The sequence below is a fragment of the Diachasmimorpha longicaudata genome, chromosome 2 (genome assembly GCF_034640455.1).
Source record: "Diachasmimorpha longicaudata isolate KC_UGA_2023 chromosome 2, iyDiaLong2, whole genome shotgun sequence".
Taxonomy (NCBI): domain Eukaryota; kingdom Metazoa; phylum Arthropoda; class Insecta; order Hymenoptera; family Braconidae; genus Diachasmimorpha; species Diachasmimorpha longicaudata.
The window spans coordinates 8278528-8297096 of NC_087226.1; the positions used below are offsets into that span (position 1 = coordinate 8278528).

At 39.2% G+C, this 18569-nt stretch overlaps 1 protein-coding gene across 1 annotated transcript in view; it reads left to right on the top strand.

The window, feature by feature from the left end:
- Positions 1-18569, top strand: part of LOC135159843 (uncharacterized) — a 131050-nt gene that overhangs the window by 58573 nt on the left and 53908 nt on the right. The window contains exons 4-5 of the mRNA XM_064115934.1: positions 6260-6438; positions 12351-12496. Of these exons, the coding sequence (XP_063972004.1) occupies positions 6260-6438; positions 12351-12496 (325 nt within the window). The remainder of the gene's footprint in view (positions 1-6259; positions 6439-12350; positions 12497-18569) is intronic.

The window sequence follows — 18569 nt, forward strand, 5'->3', positions numbered from 1 at the left end:
ATGAGACTTGAATTGACACTCTTCCCTCAGTTCTCCATGTTTCACAACTGCATGACAACCCCAGAATTGTTCATTAATTAAGGCACCTCGATTGGGGCACTGGAAATTTACTGTGGCGAAGTATTTTAATGAGTTACGCAATTCTTTCGCTTTTGTGTTAATTTAGGGGTGGTATGAAAATGAAGTTGTTGACCTAAATATTTGAATGAATAATAACTTTGACATACGACAGAGACAAACCCTTACATAATTAAATTGTCGAAAGAAAATGAGAAAAATCATGAATATTCAGTGTCAGTGAAATTATTTTTTTCATTTATCGTTCATGTATAAATAATTAAAAATATTTGAACGATAGCTTTAAACTTTGTGTTCAACTGTAGAAATTGATAGAATTGTTCATCTAGCAAAGACATACAATAGCGAATGACATTAAAATATTTCAAGTGTCTCAATAAATCAGTTCAACATCAAATATCCCACAGTAAAAAATATTATATCAGATTGAATAACCAATAATATCCGATGATTCAATCAATTTGATATCTCCAATTCATCCGGCATTCGTATCCACATGATTTCCTCTGAAAAGCTCCACAGAGCGATAAAATATCGACGGCGGCATGCCTTTTCATCGGGCACCGTAACGCCTGAAAATTGTCCCGTGGGATCCAACGACCTTCATATACACCAAATATTCTACGTGTGTGTGAATCCATGCGACTCGACTCCAATTTGAGTGGCACTTTAAACTATTTTTGGCAATATAACGTTGACTTATGGTTTTGGCAATTCTCTCCCCGCGAAAGAAAAGAGAGGAGAGAGAGAGAGAGAGAGCGCAGTCTTGCGTGTATTATAACGCCAATGGGTTCCCGGGATATTGCATTGTGTTTTCTTTCGGGACAAATGATTTACCGCCCTCTTCGCTCCCCGTGCTCACCTTGTCCTCCCACTCCGTGGTTTTTCCGTCGTGCAGCGTCAGTGCCTCGGGCCAATGCTGGGGAAAAAAATAGAGTGGAGAGCAAAATGTGTAAGGGGTTGTACGAAAGAATGAGAGTCAAAAGGGATATGAGAGGTATTACATATTTATGGGCTTCTGGTACCGGCAAGAAACAAATTTCAGGCAAATCTGAGCCTGAAATAACGTTAGAGTTATTGGGATGTAAGACTTTTCGGGGAAAACTTGGGAATTCTTTTTCTCGTGCTTTTATTTCCCGACGTTTGAGACCCTAATTCATGTTCTACATAACGTCACCGAGGGAAAGTGCTTGTTTCCTTCGGTGGCGGTGGTTTTTTCCCTGTTTTCTAGCCGCCGGGCAGTTTTTTTAAATCGAGGAAGCCCTAGAATGTTTTTAGGCACTTAGAAAACATGAAATATTCATATTTTTGAGTGGGTATGGGTACCAATACATGTGAATTTTCAAGTAAAAAAATTACATCACATTTTTATTAGGCGAGAGAAAAATTCCATAGAAATTATCAGCGAAGATTCGTCAACAGACGAACTGATTTGATTATCATTAATTATTCCGGCTACACGAGGACAAAACTCGGGCCCGATGAGGTATCCAAGCAAACTGAATTATTTAGTTAATTTCCGGTAAACCAAGATTCATGTTAGATCCCATCCCCATCCCCTCCGCCCTTTAACTCGACGGAGTAGAAACACAAGGAGCTGTATACACTCCTCGTCGTCCAACGTGAACGAGCGATGCTGGGGTAACGGATCAGTCCTAAGTACGTACTTAGTAAGAGCCCACGTTGAACAGCCAGAGGCGTCTTAATCACGTAATTGCTCGGCAAAATCCCGAAGGAGTCAGGAGTATTCTGGAGAAGCCGGGAAATTGTACACACTGACGATAGGTATCCAGAGCCTAGAGTACAAAGTGCGTACAAACGGCCTGAGGCACGATATGTTCTTACTTATTCATCTGTATTTCCACCTTGGCAATCGAAAATTATAGCGGATGGTGCAGTAGTACGGTAGAGGGGAAGATGAAGCCAGGGGATTTTCGGAGCAAGCGATTCAACAAAATCCTACCATCAATGGAGGCGGTACAGGAGGTGTGGGTGGAGATGGGAAAGCTTTCAGCGCTTGAAATCTGATTTCTGCGATATACAACAAAGCCCGAGGATTCGACCCCTTTCGCCTTTATGGAGACGTTTATTACTCCCTTTTATCTTGTCCTCAGATTTTCATTTCATCTAACCCGCAATCTTGGATTTATTAATTGCTTTTTGGGGTCCATTTTGAAATGATGAGTTATTGCCACATAAAGTGCCTCTTCGAGACATTTGCATTGTAGCACACACCTTTCAGTTAGAAAAAATTTTAAAAAATCGTTAACAAATTCAAATGTTTTGGATGGAATGAATTACACCAAAATTAGCACTTTTGAGATCTTCCTCTGACGTTAAACTGTGTTTCATCAGTTGTATCAGCTTATTCTTGTGTATTTTTTTTATTTGGAATAATTGAGGTGAACTGTTCTCATTCCTCATGGAAAAATCAAAAAATTGAATTGCCCGTATATCATTTTTGTTGACCATGCCTGAATAATTCCCCACGTAATAATCCCCGAAAAAAGAATCGACTAAATAAAGTAATAATTACGTGTAACATGAAATAGACCAAAAATGACGAATGTAGCGATTACCCCCTCGCTCGAGTGGCGGAGGACAATGTCCACTGAATATTATTACAGTTAACGGGCGAGAGTTTCGTTTCATAAAGCACCAATTAATGCTCCATGGGTTTAATGCCGATGTCAGGGCTCGGGATAAGTTATATCACTCGGGGAAAAATGCTGGTTGCGTCCCCGATCAACTTCCCCAATAATCCCTCCCGAAAATAAGAAACATCTCGGCATTTTTTTCCACCATTTTCCCCCTGCCAACTGACGCGCCGCACTCAATATTCAATAATTCTGATCATCCGATGCCCCGATTCTCCCTCTCCCACGGGGAAAACCCCAATGTGTCAACGTTTCACGTGAAATATCACCGCGTCGAATCGAATTGACTGAGACATTATCCAAATGTTCCGGCGCGAGCGACCGCCGCAAATCGAGGCTAAGGACTTCCGGAATAATCGTGATGTTATGGTGTAGACAATGGAGAAAAATTGCGACATAAGTGCAATGAATTAGTTTACGATAATTGCGGTGACAGTCGACTGTCCAAATTACCAGCGAGACTAATTCGAGTGGGAGATAAAAGTTCCCACTGAATCCACTGACATTCTCGTGTCCTCGAATTATTCGAGGATTCCCTACGTCAAAAAAATCCCTAACTGAGACGATACAAAGGAATAATTATTAGTTCTGCAGTTCACCTCACAAGTAATTAAAAAAAAAATGTATTTACTCAACGAACCGTGAAAAATTTTATCCAAAAATTATGAAACTTAATTTAAAATATAGTGAAATGTACCTCAACAATATTCGACTCATGGAATAGTATGAAAGAACGGGGTTATATAGAGCCGGAGTCTTGGAAGGTATATGATGCGTGGCGTGATGTGAACGAGGTCTCATTTGAATCCGAATGGAGAACGATTTACGTTGAAAGAGGATGTCATTGAAACGCTTGGAAAATACTTGGAACAGGAGGCATACCCGGAGAAAAGCCAGCGGAGAAAAGGCAAGAGAACGACTATGTCACACTGAAAAACCCCTTCTCCTGTAACCCAGGGGGTTGAGAAAAAGGCAAGTGTGATGGCGCTTGGCAATGTGTCACTGGCAGATATTCGTTATTGGTATTCGTGTGCGCACGACGGAGAGAGGAAACTCCATCGACTGGAAACTACTGATGTCTATCTGGCTTCTTCTTGCTCGCTGAACCTCTCGGATATGTCCCGAAAGCCTTTGACTTCTTTTCACTCCTTTTTCTCTCTGACATCATATAAACTGGAAATGTATATTCAGTCGCTCCTGAATTCATGAACACGCTCTTCCAAGTCTTTTTATAAATAGTTACAGTTGGCTTTTCTTAACTAGAGGGGGAGAAGAATTCTATTCACCAGCACGATACGACGAAGTTCTCGGATTTATGAAAATTATCGAGCTGAAAATCGATATTATTTTTCTGCCGAGTGAAAAAATTGCTGCTCCTGATAAACTATATGGTCTTCACGGGAATATGTAAAGTGTAAATATTTAGAACAAAACGTCATTCTTCCTATTCATTCGGAATTTTCAGTTTACTTGGGAGTGCGCAACAGGCTGAAAAACAATGGATTTTCTGTTTGGAAATGGAAAATATGAGAAAAAAGGTGAAACTTACACAACACGGGAATTTTTGTCCAACAGTCTGTCATACTCCAGGGACCCAGTTGTTTTTTTTTCCCGCATTATTGTTTTGGACTCCTGTCTGCCTCTGCCTGGTTGTCGTCAAGCCAGGATAATCATCCAGGGTTTATACGCTGAAAATATCCTTTAAAGTGATATCCCACCCATATTCTACACACCGACTGCCAACTCCATCGCATCATCCAGCTTTCCACTTCCACACCTACTCCACCTCCATTAAAGTAATGAAGACAGCGATGAGAGTATCTTCTCTACCGTGACGCATCCAGCCATACCAGATAGTGCCTTCCAAAATGAGGGGTGGAAGCTCCTTCTGAGGAATTTAGCCCTGAGATGCAAGCGTTGCAGTTTAACTCCGAAAACAAACCCTATTTCGAGACAGATGGGTATTCATCCTGTTTTCTTCACTTTAAACTCATCTACTTTACTCAACCCAACGGTCTTCGATGAAACATTTTATTGTTCTCCGTCTGCCTATCTCCACGCTCTCGGTTATTAACCCCTTCCGCGTCTTCACCCTCTGGTGGATTACAAAATGTTATGGGGGAGAATGAAAAAGGTGAATTTTTGGTATTCATCCTTTTACCAAATTCATGGGATGCTGCACTCGCATTTTATTATCCAAGACTATTCTGATGTATCAGCCGGGTTTTCGCGCGTCTAAACTTTATTCTGATTAAATTTGAGCTTGTAAAACGCCGAAATTTCGGCATGATAGGAATGTCATTGAAAAGTTGTGAAATTTTTCTAGAGCAATGGGGGAAACAGGTAGCGTCGTAATTTCCGTTTCATTCGATTTCTCATTCTTTGAAATTTTGCAAATAGTTTTTGATCCTTAAGAGAAATGTCACCAGATAGATTTTCAAAATTTCTTCCTCAATTCTACTTCAACTTCAATTGAATGAAACTTTCATTCATGTCAACAATCTATAATGAAAAATAGCTTACAATTGCATGTCGTCGTGCACTCATAGCCTCAACTAACCGCATGAAAATTACTGAACAATCGTAGTACTTACATTGTTAATCCTCACCTGGATGCCATCAAGGTACTCCAACGAATCTTGATAAACCCCATAGCTCGAGTACCACCGGCACTACCCGATTATTCTCTCTCTCTCTCTGTCTCTGTCTCTCCCAGTTTTAACGATACATAATCCACATTGGGTACTCACGCTAGTCACCGTCACGTCACTTTTTTTCTGACTCACGAAATGTCAAACCCGCGTGTATAGCAAATCGTCAGGACGACATTTATGCACTTCTCATCATTTCTCCAGCGCTACGGTGTGCCTTTCGCCATATGTCGCACTGGTCGCGTGCCTACACGAGGGCTTTTGTGGGTGTAATTACGTGCTTCAAACTAATGAACGTCTAATATTGTCCACTGGGCCTCTCATCCAATCTTTTTTGTCTTCCCCCCCTGGACTATTTTCAGTTTATTTCTTTCTCTTTTTTTCTCTACTCATTGACTCTTTATTTTCTTGTTGCCTTTTCACCTATTACTATGTCGGTGCTTTTGATTGATTCTCAATGGGATACTTTATTCGATCACATACTATGCATAATTATTTATTTATGCTCGTATTTATTTTTCAGAATGTGAGATTTGAAAACATGAATTATTGGATGTAGAAGGAATGTTTGGGTTTTTTTTTCACTGATCTATAAGTAAGAAAAAATATTCAGAAATTCTAGGTTCAAAACATTTATATTTATCAATATACTCTGAATATTTAATATTGCCATTATTCCCCTAAATGGTTTGCATAATCTTGAATTTTTTTTAATATAAAAAAGTCGATTCACAAAAATGTTGACAAAGTAACATAACTGTGACAAAACGTAAATGGAACTGGCGCAAAAGACAGAGTAGATATTGTGTGTTGCTTTTCCCCCCATTCCCCCCTCCTCTCCCCCAAAGCAATGTATTTTTTCGCCAATTGCAGGAAAGAGACAGTCGGATGAGAGTAGAAGCGGGCGATTCAACCGAGAGAGGAGAGTCCTCCTAATTAATGGCCCACCACTGCAACTGACATGTTTGCCCTGTGCAACCCCTTGCCCTCTCAGCCACCCTGTTTTCACTAGTATTCTTTCGGAGAGGGCGATACAATTCCACCCAGCTCACGTGAGTGTACATTTTACCACTTTTTTCAAATCCACCTTTTTCTCTCTGCTCTTCATTCATGGTCAAAAAGCGGGAGACGGTGGCAAATACAGCTCCTGCCACCGTCCAATTATCCCCATGACTACTTTAGAGTTCTGATTAAACATCCGGGAATGTTTAATGGATGGTTCTTAGCCCTGTGGATGGTGCAGTCAGGCTTCATTGGAAATTAATTGTCCTGACATTAGCAAGGTACAATCTATCTTTGACGGGTTCTTTGGTTTCACTCCCTATTCTCTGATATAGTTTTAATCATTCCGTAGAATTTACATTGAGGGAGTCAATCGATATAGTGTAGGTTTTTTAATTAATTTCATTGTCACCCAGTGGATAATTACCCAATTAGTGAATCCACAAATTTTTGTGTCTGAATTGATACACCCTATGATACACACGTACTATCCTGATTATTCCACCCCGTGTTGACACTGAGGTACATAATTACTCGAGCATTGTGGATACGCTGGCGGATGTACATATGTATAGATCGGTTTACAATCCCCTTTCCCTCCCTCCTGTTCGGTCCCTCGCTGTCGCCTCCTTTGAGCAACTATCTAATCTCCCTGGATAGGAGTTTGCTGGATATACATAGATGTGCGTAATTTCATCCATCATGGTTATTGTTCCTTGAATAAGCCAACGATTCCCATCCCCCCGCCCTCCCTCCCGAAAATATGCCTATTGACTATAGTTCATTCTCCTCCGCTAATTAACACGGAAAAAAAATTTATCACATTCCCATTAATTAAGTCTTGAGTGACGTGAAAAAAGATTTGAAACCCATCGAGAATATGTCGTTCATCAAATTCTGCTTTTTCATTTATTTTGTTTTTTTTTTTTGTTATTCCTTTCTTCTGGTCTTTCCAATGGCACACGCCAACAGAACTTCGAGGCAGCATCCCCATGGCAACATCCTCAGTTATAACTTCTCTTCTCTTTTCCCTGGTGCATTCCTCTCGTGTATTTTTAACCGACTCCCGTTATTCTGTGTTTTCCATTGTAAAACGAAACCCAAGTCCTTCAGAGTTCCGTTCTCATCCTCATCCATGGAAATTCGACAGTTGACAAAGGAGGAAGGAGGAGGAGTGAATAGCAGGAGTGATAATGTGAGTGGTGGAGAGGTTTTTATTCGATATTGGAGGATACATAATTATTCTGCTACTGCGTTGAAAAATTGGGAAGGTTTCCAGTGAATACTGCCAAGTATTTAAGAGCCAACTGGTATTGTTAATTAGTGATTATTGTTGGTTTATATATTTACAGACAGTTATTAGTGTTTTTAATCAGTCGTTCAACTTTTATTCTGGTGAAAAACAATTTTTTCTCGGTCATTCGCACCTCATCGGAACGTCCTCCGATATAATTCCCCGCGTAAATTTTCAAAAAATTCACTCTGTCCATGAAAATCGTTTTCACTGCAGTTTATTTACCCCCTCCCGGTTTATTCCTTCTTCATCGGCACTTCGGGGACGTGGCTGAGCGATAAATAAATTTGCCACGCGATGCCCACAACTCTTCGGTGCTCGGGGACACAAAACAGCTCACTCGGGGTGGTGTGAGTTGTTGTGTCGTTTTCGTACGAAAATAAAAAGATAAAGAGGAATAAAATTCACCGTCGATGCGAGAAAAACCGAAAACGAAAGAGAAGAACTAGCGCGCGTATAGAATAAAAAAAAATCGCAACATTACAGGGACGAGTATTTTGCAATAGTAGAGTGGAATAGGGGCGGTGGGTGGTTGTAAATCAGTTCGTCGGATCGGAGGTATTTCAGTTAAATGACACATGAGTGTCCTGCGAAGCGTTTCTCTCTGTATTTCTCTTGTCTGACTCTTCTACCACTTGGCGCCCTTGTTCCATTCCCCTTCCGAGGGCCTCTGAATTCAATGCCGTCGCCCATTGTCCAGCGTTGTCTGACCGAACGATATTGCTTGGGTGAGAAAGGGTGACCGGGGTGGGCTTCATACCACTTTAACCCTCCCCATTCTCCTCGGTATATTCGTGGATGAGGGAGAGAAAAAGAGGATAAGAGAGAGGGCAATACCTTTTGACAATTGAATGCGAGTGAGATGAATAAAAATAAATGAACCCGAGTTATGGAGCTTCTTCCCCTCAGTTGGGTGAAATTATGTCTCGACTTTTTGCGGTATTTTTACTGTTTCCTTTTATTTTATCATGAATATGAACGTAATTAGAATTTACGGGACGTGAGAGATTATTTGCGATTCATTTAATGTGATTTTTCAAAGAAATGTACGGCTATGGAGAACATTTTATCGACTGTACAAATATTTCCTATCATTTATCAGTGATAAATGGCAGTGGTGGAAAATTTGTAAGAGTATTTAGTTTTGAATGAATCGGAAAGAATATTTTTTAATGGAATAACAAAAATGTTTTTAACATCACTTGACAGAAACATTTTAATTTTTCTTCAAGTCTTCCAATGACTTATTTCTTATTGTCAATCTTATATCGAACTACGCAACTAAATAAAAAAAAACCAACAACTGCAGTTGGGAATACCCAAAGGGCGATAAATTTAAGACGGTTACTGCCTTTCGATGGCTTAATGCTGGGGAACGGAATTGAGTGGCTCCGCGTCTACGATCTTCCAGGGGCTAGGTGGTACGTCGGGGTGGAAAATAAGGAAAAAAAATTGCAACGAGACGACAGCGACAGATGAATAGCGAGAGGAAAAACTACGGTGAAAGGAAGAAATAGAGATATATAAAGAATGCTATTGTCGTCGATATTTCAAGCGACAGACGTTATTGAATTGAACTGTTAACTGGAGCGCGAAAGTAATTAAAGTAGGGGGTGGTCATCGGGGAGAATTCTTTATCGGTTCCTCGATCCTTCCGCAAACTCCGAGGATTATCTCTGAATTAATGTTTCAATACTGCTGTAAATTTAAAAAATCAAATGATGTGACTAGTTTGATGCCCACTCATTTGAATTAATTGATTATAACAAAATATTTTCAATTTACTCAATTTTCTCTTTTCATACTTCTCTCAAAATTAATAAGTCTGAAGTTCTAATTCAATAAACTCTTGTATTTGAAATCTAAGTTTAAAAGATCCTGAAAAGGAATTGGAAAAAAAGAAATAATATAACATACCATTATTCGAAAGTAAAAGCTTCGCGCAATTCCTCACTTCATCCCACCGAAACGAAAGTGAAATGATTTTCCTCCGAATCTGAAAATTTTCCCCATAATCTATTGTGTCGAATGCCAATTAACCGGTGCTACCATGCGTATGGTCAGGAACTAACCGGCCGTTCTCAACGCAGTCACGGCACTGTGGCGAGTTCACCCATCAGCTCCTCCACCAACACAACTCCGACAAAATCATATGTACACGGTGATACAAAGGGGTGACACGATGGGGTCAACACAGTGGGATATATCCTCAATCGTGAGGTACCTCTGATTGGGAAGCATCTGGACCTGGTCTATCCCCGGCAATTACTGGTCACTGGTAGGCATCCCTCCCGTCTATAACTGCACACAATACCCACGCCTCTAGCTCTGTTACATTATATTCAGGTGTAGAGGGGTTGAGGATGACTGGAATATTCACTTCTAGGACTGGCAACGAAACAGAGTTGATATCTTGGCGTTAACTGTTGCCATTATAATCGTGGAATTACCGGGAGTATATACACCTGGTTCTTGATTGGATTTTCGGATAGTACCTTGTGCTGACGATAACTCGCCCAATTGTCCTCACTTCATGGGCGCTCAGGTATTGGAGGGAGGTTCAAAGATATGGAGATTGTTCTGATAATACGATTCGGGAATTACTTGGAACAGTTGAGGTATTGACTCGCCCCGGGCGTCTTCAGGCGGCTAATTTATTCGGCCCCTATTGGTTATTGATTGCGTTCTCATTATGTTCATTACATTTTCATCGCTGCGGAATTCCCCCGACCAGAAAAACTAGTACGATGTCACATGCGTCATTTCTTGGTGATTATTCATTGCGAAGGAATAATGTAAAAAAAATCCGGTGGAAATATCTATTTTGATTAAAAATATTAATTCTAACTATCAACTCTTCATTCTTAATTTAACTAAATTGGTCAATTATTATTTTCTAACTCAAGAGGGTGACATTCTCTCGATTTTTTCTCCCATAAATCAAATTGTATGTTCGTACATAACCAGGGTATATTTCCACAAATTTGTACTTATGTTTTATCATTTTTTATTTTTCTATTTCATCCCCTTTTTTCGAAGCAGAAAGTTAATCGCACGTAAGGTGGAAATAATAAACTGCGGTGACACCCTATGACGCGAGCACATCGACGAGACACGTGTTCAGCCACGTGTGTGCTGGTCTGTGATCCCCAGTTTTTCCTCGTCCTGTGTTTTCTGGTTTTTTTTTTCACCCTACTATGTAGTTTCCTAACGCGGCACTGAGTCACACGCATGTGGGTTCACATGTTGTGTTCTGTTTTCATATGCCTTTCCCTTTTTTCCCGCTTTTTTACGCGCGTGTTTTAGTCGAGCTGTGGCCTCGGCCCTTGAACTCAAGATTTTTTTCTTTTTTTGCGAGATATCGTGTGGTTTGTCGTTCGCGGTGTTTGGTTACTCGAGTATATCGATAATAGGGAGCTGGGAGTCTTTCAATTAAATAATAAATAATGACGAATTGGATTGCGGTAACTTCCTTGGATTTATATCGAAGAGTTCATCTTCCAATTATAAATAGTTAATGAAACAACCGATAAAAATTAATATTTCTTGATCCGTAATTAATGCCTCTATCGTGTTGTTCAAATTCATTCCCCATTCTCGATTTCCAAACATCAAACGTTCCTCCACACAGTTTGTGAATTTATCCATCTCCCTGTCCAGTCTTCATGTCTGTTCATTAGCCTGCAATTTCGATACTTTTTATTCATATCAATGGGTTCTTATTCACATTCAGATCAAAGGGACGTTTGACTCCATATGATGAGTTAATTTACCATTTGAAACTGGTAATTCGAAGTGATCTTTTGATAGATCAATCCAAATGTCCTTCATGCATTCACAACGCTATTTATTTAAACATAATTATACGCAAGAGGTGCTTGTAAACCTTATGAAAAAATAATCTCTTGATTAACTGCTATTTATTCATCACGAAATTATTGCGTTGCGGTTACCGCAATAAAAAACAAAATTCTGAACCTAAGATTAAATTTTGTAGTCTGTGACTGTGAATATAAGAATTTTCAAAAGCTCCATAATTTTTAAGGAAGTAAAGCGTAATTTTTACGGTCAGGGATTCGTATGGAAAATTCACTTCCAAACGTATTTTGACTTGTAATTTTTATTGATTATTTTTCCCACCCAAATTTCAGCCAATAGAATTGCACCATTTGTTGATATTTTGTATAGCCTACCTCGAATATCAGCGATAATTTTTTGAATATTTTGGTAAACAAACGACACTTAACCAAATAAACCTCTTTTCATGTCATGGCGCAATTCTCTTGGCCGAAATTTGGATAGGAAAAATAATCCCCTGAATACCACTCGAGCTTCAAAATTATAGAATATTTCCCTCTAGGTTCCCTGCATACAAATGAAGTCGTCAAGTTTTTCAGGAAAAATCACTCGTGCTTCGCACTCGTGATTTTTTAGCCTGAAAAACTTGACTCCTTCATTTGTTTGCAACGAATCTATCGGGAAATATTCGATAATTTTGAACCACTTGTGGTATTATATGTGAATATTCATCGTCGAAATATTCGTAATTTCTTTATCAAAGTTAAGTCCTGGATAATATTTTTGTTGAATTGCAATGAATGTTGCACGTGGTAGGCGATAAAATCCAATAAATTGATGCAAATAGCTCATAATTCACTTACGTTTCAGCCCCCTCCTGCACCTGGATCGCCAGATGCAATGGCCGATGCAGTACCCCATCACCGCCACCAAGGACAGCGCCCAAAGGTGAAGGGGGAGAGAGGAACCCTCAGCCAAGGAGAGAATCCCCGAAGGAACGCGCCGGTTAAAGTAAGGTCAGTGCCACTTGTGACGTCATTGCCGCTGGCAAATCTCTCTTCCCTTTTTGTTATACGTTGCGAGTAGTAGGGATCATTGGCATCGAACGATGTACGAGCCGGACGAACGATGGAGAAAGCGAAACGAACGAGGGGAGGGAGTCGAGTCGTAGTACTACGTATCGTACTACGCACGCACGTGCTTTTAAGTGTAGTAGCCGTTACACGATGACCACTTGGGAGAGCCACGACCTCTCGTTGGTGGCTTGATCGAAGTAATAGTCTTGTGGATGGGCTTTTTTATTTTGAGTAAACATAATTTTCATGGTGATGTGAAAATTGAAACGGCGTTTCCCTTAGAAAATTTTGTTTGAATTTTCTGCAACAAAGTGCGGAAATTTTTATCGTGTGGCAATTTCACTTATATTTTAGAACATCTTAATTTTTGAAACTCAAAATCTCGACGAATAATCGAACGGGACGGTAACATTCATTTCCATTTACATAAAGGCGATCTTGAAGTTGGGGATAATGACATTCAATATGATGTAGGCGAAAACTAATCAGAGAACTGTTAATATCATTGGAGGTTAGATAGTTAAATAATTAAAGAATTCTTATCCTTCTTACGCTTCAAAGTCTGAAATTTTATTGGAATTTCGTCAACTTCTTAGCCCCTAAATTGAAAATTAGTAGTCAAGTACCCATGATTTTTTTTTCTGGCAATGATAGCTAGTGGATTTGTCTTTTTTTAGGCAAATAATTTGGGGTGTGATTTCGTAGTCAACGCAACGTATTTGTTAAATACCACAAAATTAAAATTTATGTAGCTCACATAAACTCCTCCGAATACAAAGTTGCCTTGGCTGAACAAGTAGTACGATTTCTCCCTAATGATCCATGATCTGTCTAACGATTTGTTTACATCGTCACCGCAAAAGTAAAAATATTGCGCATGAAAAATAACGATAAATTACACACTGATAACTCCGATAAACTGGAGGACGTGACTGCTTTACGATAAAGTAGACATTTCACTGCAGGATGACTGATAAATCCAATATCGAATGAGGATGCTCACACTTAATTGTTGAATCACCATAAAACATTTCATTGACCCAAATTAATTAATATGAGATTAGACGACGAAATCTTTTTTTCACGAATTCAATTAAACTGGGGATGGTTTATTTTAATAAGCATAAGCCTCTGTATCAAAGTTTGTTGGAGACGTTGATGGGTCAGTGAGACGGTTGTTCGTCGTAATAATGCTGGTATTGTTGAGCTTATCAAGCGAGGCTAATTGGAGGCGAACAGCTGGGCCTGTCAATGGCCCAACGACAACACCATCATACCGGGAGTTATTCTCCCTTTTTTCTTGCTACTCGTTCCTCTCTATCAGTGATTCCTCGGGGTCCAGCGCTGATAATGTAATAGGTCTATCTGGAACACAAAAGAGTTGATGGGGTAATTGATTGCGGAGGGCTAGGGTCACAACGATGCTAAATTTTCATATGTGTTTTTGCGTCCGAGCCAATGCTTTGAAATTACTCAAACATCATTGTTTTTTGTTATGCTAAACCACTGCCATCTAGAAAATTTTAAAGTACAATTTTTCCACCTGATTTTATTATTAGCTTTCGTCAATCAATTAGCTCAATCTGCCAACGGCAGTGGAAATTAAATTAATATATAAAATAATATAGGTGATGTGGCTTTCTATGTGGCTGATCACAAATTTTTTCCAAATTCATTTGAATTAATTTTCTTTTTTGTTCTTTTTTTTTCAAAGGGAGAGAATTGTAGTTATCGCTTGGTCAGGTGTCAGATGCATTCTCTGGTAGTCGAAAATTCTAGGGTAGGAAGGGTTGGGGCAATGGACGTTTTAAACGCTGTGGCTTTATCGACTTTGCTAACTAGTTTCTCGAATGAGCAATCGCCAGTGAGGTGGGCTAGACACGAGAGGAACTGGAGGAGGGCATGTACGGTATGTCCTTGGGACATGGCGTGATTGGGCGATAAAGAGTTGATGTACAATATATCTCGAAGATGCCGAGATTGATCCTGAATTATTTAATATAATTGGTTTGAAGAAAGTTCTGAAAATAAATTGTTCAACTGATTATTAATTCCTTTGCAACATTGATGAATGAACGTATCACGTTCAAATGAAATTCGCGATAATAATATAATATTTTAATCTCAAGTGTTTTTCTAATTTGCTCAAGTATCAATCTCAGTGTTCCTCATGGAAACAAAGAAAGCCCATCAAGGCGATCACGATTATTCCCCCTACCTCCATATTTTCCCCTACACCACTTGTCTCCAATACATCTATACATCCTCGCTAAATGGCCATTGAGTCAATTACGCGAATAAAGTGACCATTGTACGGCGCATCATTTTTCTAACCCCATTCTGAGCTGCCTAGAGAAAACTACACAGAGTATTAAACTTCGAGGTGGTAGAGGGTGATGGATGTGTGGATGTAGGTGCTGATAGTAGTGTGATGACACTATGCGATACAAACTCGGAGTTATTAAGCTGCTCTAGTTCTCCCGGATTTTGCATGTCTTGGGGAATTATTGGGGACAATGTATACCAGAGGATGACTATAAGCAAATCGTAGCAGTCGTTTCAGGGGAATTTCCCATGAATTGCTTGGACTAAACTCTTTCTTTGCATTACCTTCGTCGGAGATATCTCTGAACTAGATTGAGATTCGAATTGGATATTTATTCCAGTTCGCGATGCGAAAGAAAAACAAATCGCAAATTGTTTTTCTATTGCTAACAGCTTCCCGCGGTCCTGGGGGTTTTGTTGGCATTGAGAAAAAAAAATCACTCGGCTTCTAAATTCCATTTTGGCAAAAGTCACTTTCCTTTCGAAAAAAAAAATTCAAAATCAGCCCCCTGGCTACCGGGGAGGGGGAGGGGGGATTTGTGGGCGCCACAAATGCCAACAAAACCCCCAGGAGCGAGAGAAACATAAAAAAAAATTTCTCCGCCCCGACGGCCATACGCCTTTAAAAATAATGCACAGAATAAACCCTCGACACACGGCCTAGTATCAAGGACTGGCCAATAGGTACTTAACCTTTTGCTTCCACCACCTACGCCCAAACATACCCAGTGTATTTACCAATGTGCAGTGGTCCATTATATTCCTTTGAAAATAAATTACTACGATGCGTTCGCACAACGTAACGTATAATAGTTGGTTTAACTCCGTGGGACACGTGACCATGCAAAAGTTAACGATTACTGGTTTTTTTTTCTTTCTTTTACCTTTCTGGACTTTTTCAGACTCTATTGCTCGGTCAAGCACCGCAATAAAGTCCGGATATACGCGTCATTATGAGCCTTCCTCTCCCTACCTCCTTGAAATTTATTTCCCATCACAATTAATCCGCTTAAAATGAAATTGAATTAAGGAAATATCATTTTTTCGTGCTTTTAATAATTCGATAGATTCACGGGGTAATACCTCAATTTAATTTGCCAATTTAATCCCAATGCAATTGAATGAATTTGATCAACTTGAATAATGAGTGGAATTTATCTTTTGCAATTTGCTACAGACCGCACTGGGATATCCTCAAGTGAAATCAAATTAACAAAATCCGTTATTTTGTTGTCGTAGAATTAATTCAGTGAATTTCAAATAGGAATGGAATGAATTAGTTACTCACTCATTCAGCCTCATAAATATAAAAATTGCTCCAATTAAAGATAAATATGAAAAAGCGAAAAGTAACAGCGCTGCACACGGATTCACATCACCATAAAATAGTTGGAGTTGGTTGAACCTCTTTGATATCACTAGAGTGGGTTATACGTATTCGTGTCGCACGTTTGGCCGATCGACACGCGAGGATAACCGTGAGGCCGTTTGCGTGCTACGGCTTTTAGCGAGTTTTGTTGGACGCTCATCAGCTAAGTGCACCCCCGGTGTCTCGGATAACTGGTTGTACAATTTGTTTCTACCGAATGAAAAGAAAATTAACGTAGTTGAATTCACTTTAGTTCTATTTAGCTGAAGTACATGGTGAATTAACATTTCTTATTTAATTGAAAGTTGTTGGGAAAATCAACTCCCTCCTTATTCCTGTGATCAATTCAATTTCGAGTGAATTCTTCTCTAGTGAAGAGATGATAATAAATTAAAATAATCAATATAAACATTTCTCTCCATTTTTCAATGCTTTTCCCTAAAAAAAGGGTTTTCCCTGGAAAAAAATTGCAGATGAGTTGATTTAAAAACAAAATAATTTCCGTGTGTTTCTATAGAGCATAAAATAGGCAAATGAAGATGAGATTTAATGAAATCGACGTGTACGTACACGTACGTGTCCTTCCCTTTGGTATGAGCGTGTGTCGCATGGGAGTTAATTTAATTGACAAAGATAAGCCCCGGCTGGCAAAATACGTACCATCGAGTCTCTCTCTGCCCAGCACGTCGCACTGAATCCCGCAGTGATATAGCTATGCCTAATAGCTGTACCTTCCGGCAACCCTTATAACCGCAAAAGAGCCCTCGCACGTCGCGACACTATATCAAAAGCAGGAACATCATTGGACGATCTTGGAGCTTCACTTTCATATCGAGTCATGGTTAATATATGTCATGATAGCCGGCTTTGATTTTCTGTTCTATGATGAATTGAGTTTTTCATGATTACTGGTTCGATGAGATTCTATGGATATGGGGTGGAAGGGCGGGAATGTGGTCTGTAATAACCGAAGAAAAAGCAAATGCAATGATAGCATAGTCTCAGGAAAAATACAAGTTGCAACGTAGAACTTTTTTTCTGTTTTTAAATAAAAATGGACATGTTCAGCTTTGAATTACACTGAATTTTTAATGAGCAGAACTGTAGTAATTTTATACTGATTTTAATGGAACAATTGAACTAAAATTTATAGTCGCCATTGATTTCGTCATTGAATTTTCAAATTTTCTTTTATCGAGCTCTTTAAAATCACAACAAAAGCGTTTTGACATTATGACAATATTATTAAAGATGAATAATCTCATTATTGTTTTCCGATGAAGATATTTCCATTATATAAAATTCATAATTCATTCATCCGAAAAAAAAGTCGGGTATCATTGAAAAAATATTTATTCCTCGCTGATAAACTTCATTTTGTTTAAATTACTCTTTTTTCCGCATGCGTCAAAGCCCGAATTATCTCTACAATATGCGATACCTCGGATTTATTTCCAAATCAAAGAAAAAAGACTGTTAACAGTCTATAATCATCAGCAAAACGGAATAATAAAAGACCAATATTTGATCAATGTGTCTCTCCCCACCTGTCATGACATTGAATATTAATTTATGATCGTAGTCCGATACAACCGGTAGATTGTTCTTCAGAAAAATGTAGCATTATTCCCTGTTGTCGGTAATCCGTGTTGTTCCCTGAACAAGAAACTTTCAAGGGCTGGAATAAAGCCGCAATGTTCCCAGAAACTTCTACAGCACCCCAAGAATATGAGCATACGCGTAATCGCATGTAAATAATTCTGCTTTCCCGTGCGCCTTGATCAAGGAGCAACAGGGAATGAAATTCTCTGTATTATTTCATACATGCGATTGCACACTCGATGAACAGTGGCCAACATGAGAAATGGCGTCTCAAAGATTTAGTGGAGAACTCGGGCTTCATCGTACGTATCGCCAGGGTAATGACAGTAATCATTATTGAATTCATCATTCGATGCGTCATTTGCGTGACACCGGGGAGTGAATGATTGATAAGAAGAGTTGGAATCTGAGCATTCATGAGATAATTTACAAAAGATTGAAAATTTCAACTGGAGAAAAACATTCTTCAAAAATTACGATTCGGTTATGAATTTTTTCAGAGAACTTTCAGGAATTTAGGGAATTTTGACTGAATATTGTTTTGACTGGCAGATGACAGAATAGACACATAATTTTTAAAGAGTTTTTCCTCTCCGTGTGAATGTCGAGAAACATTATATATGAGAAATTAGTTTTTACCCCATTGTCAATGAACACGTATAATCGAAATAACGAGCGTAGAAATTCGTGATTTACGTGCAATTTTACTAAGGGATA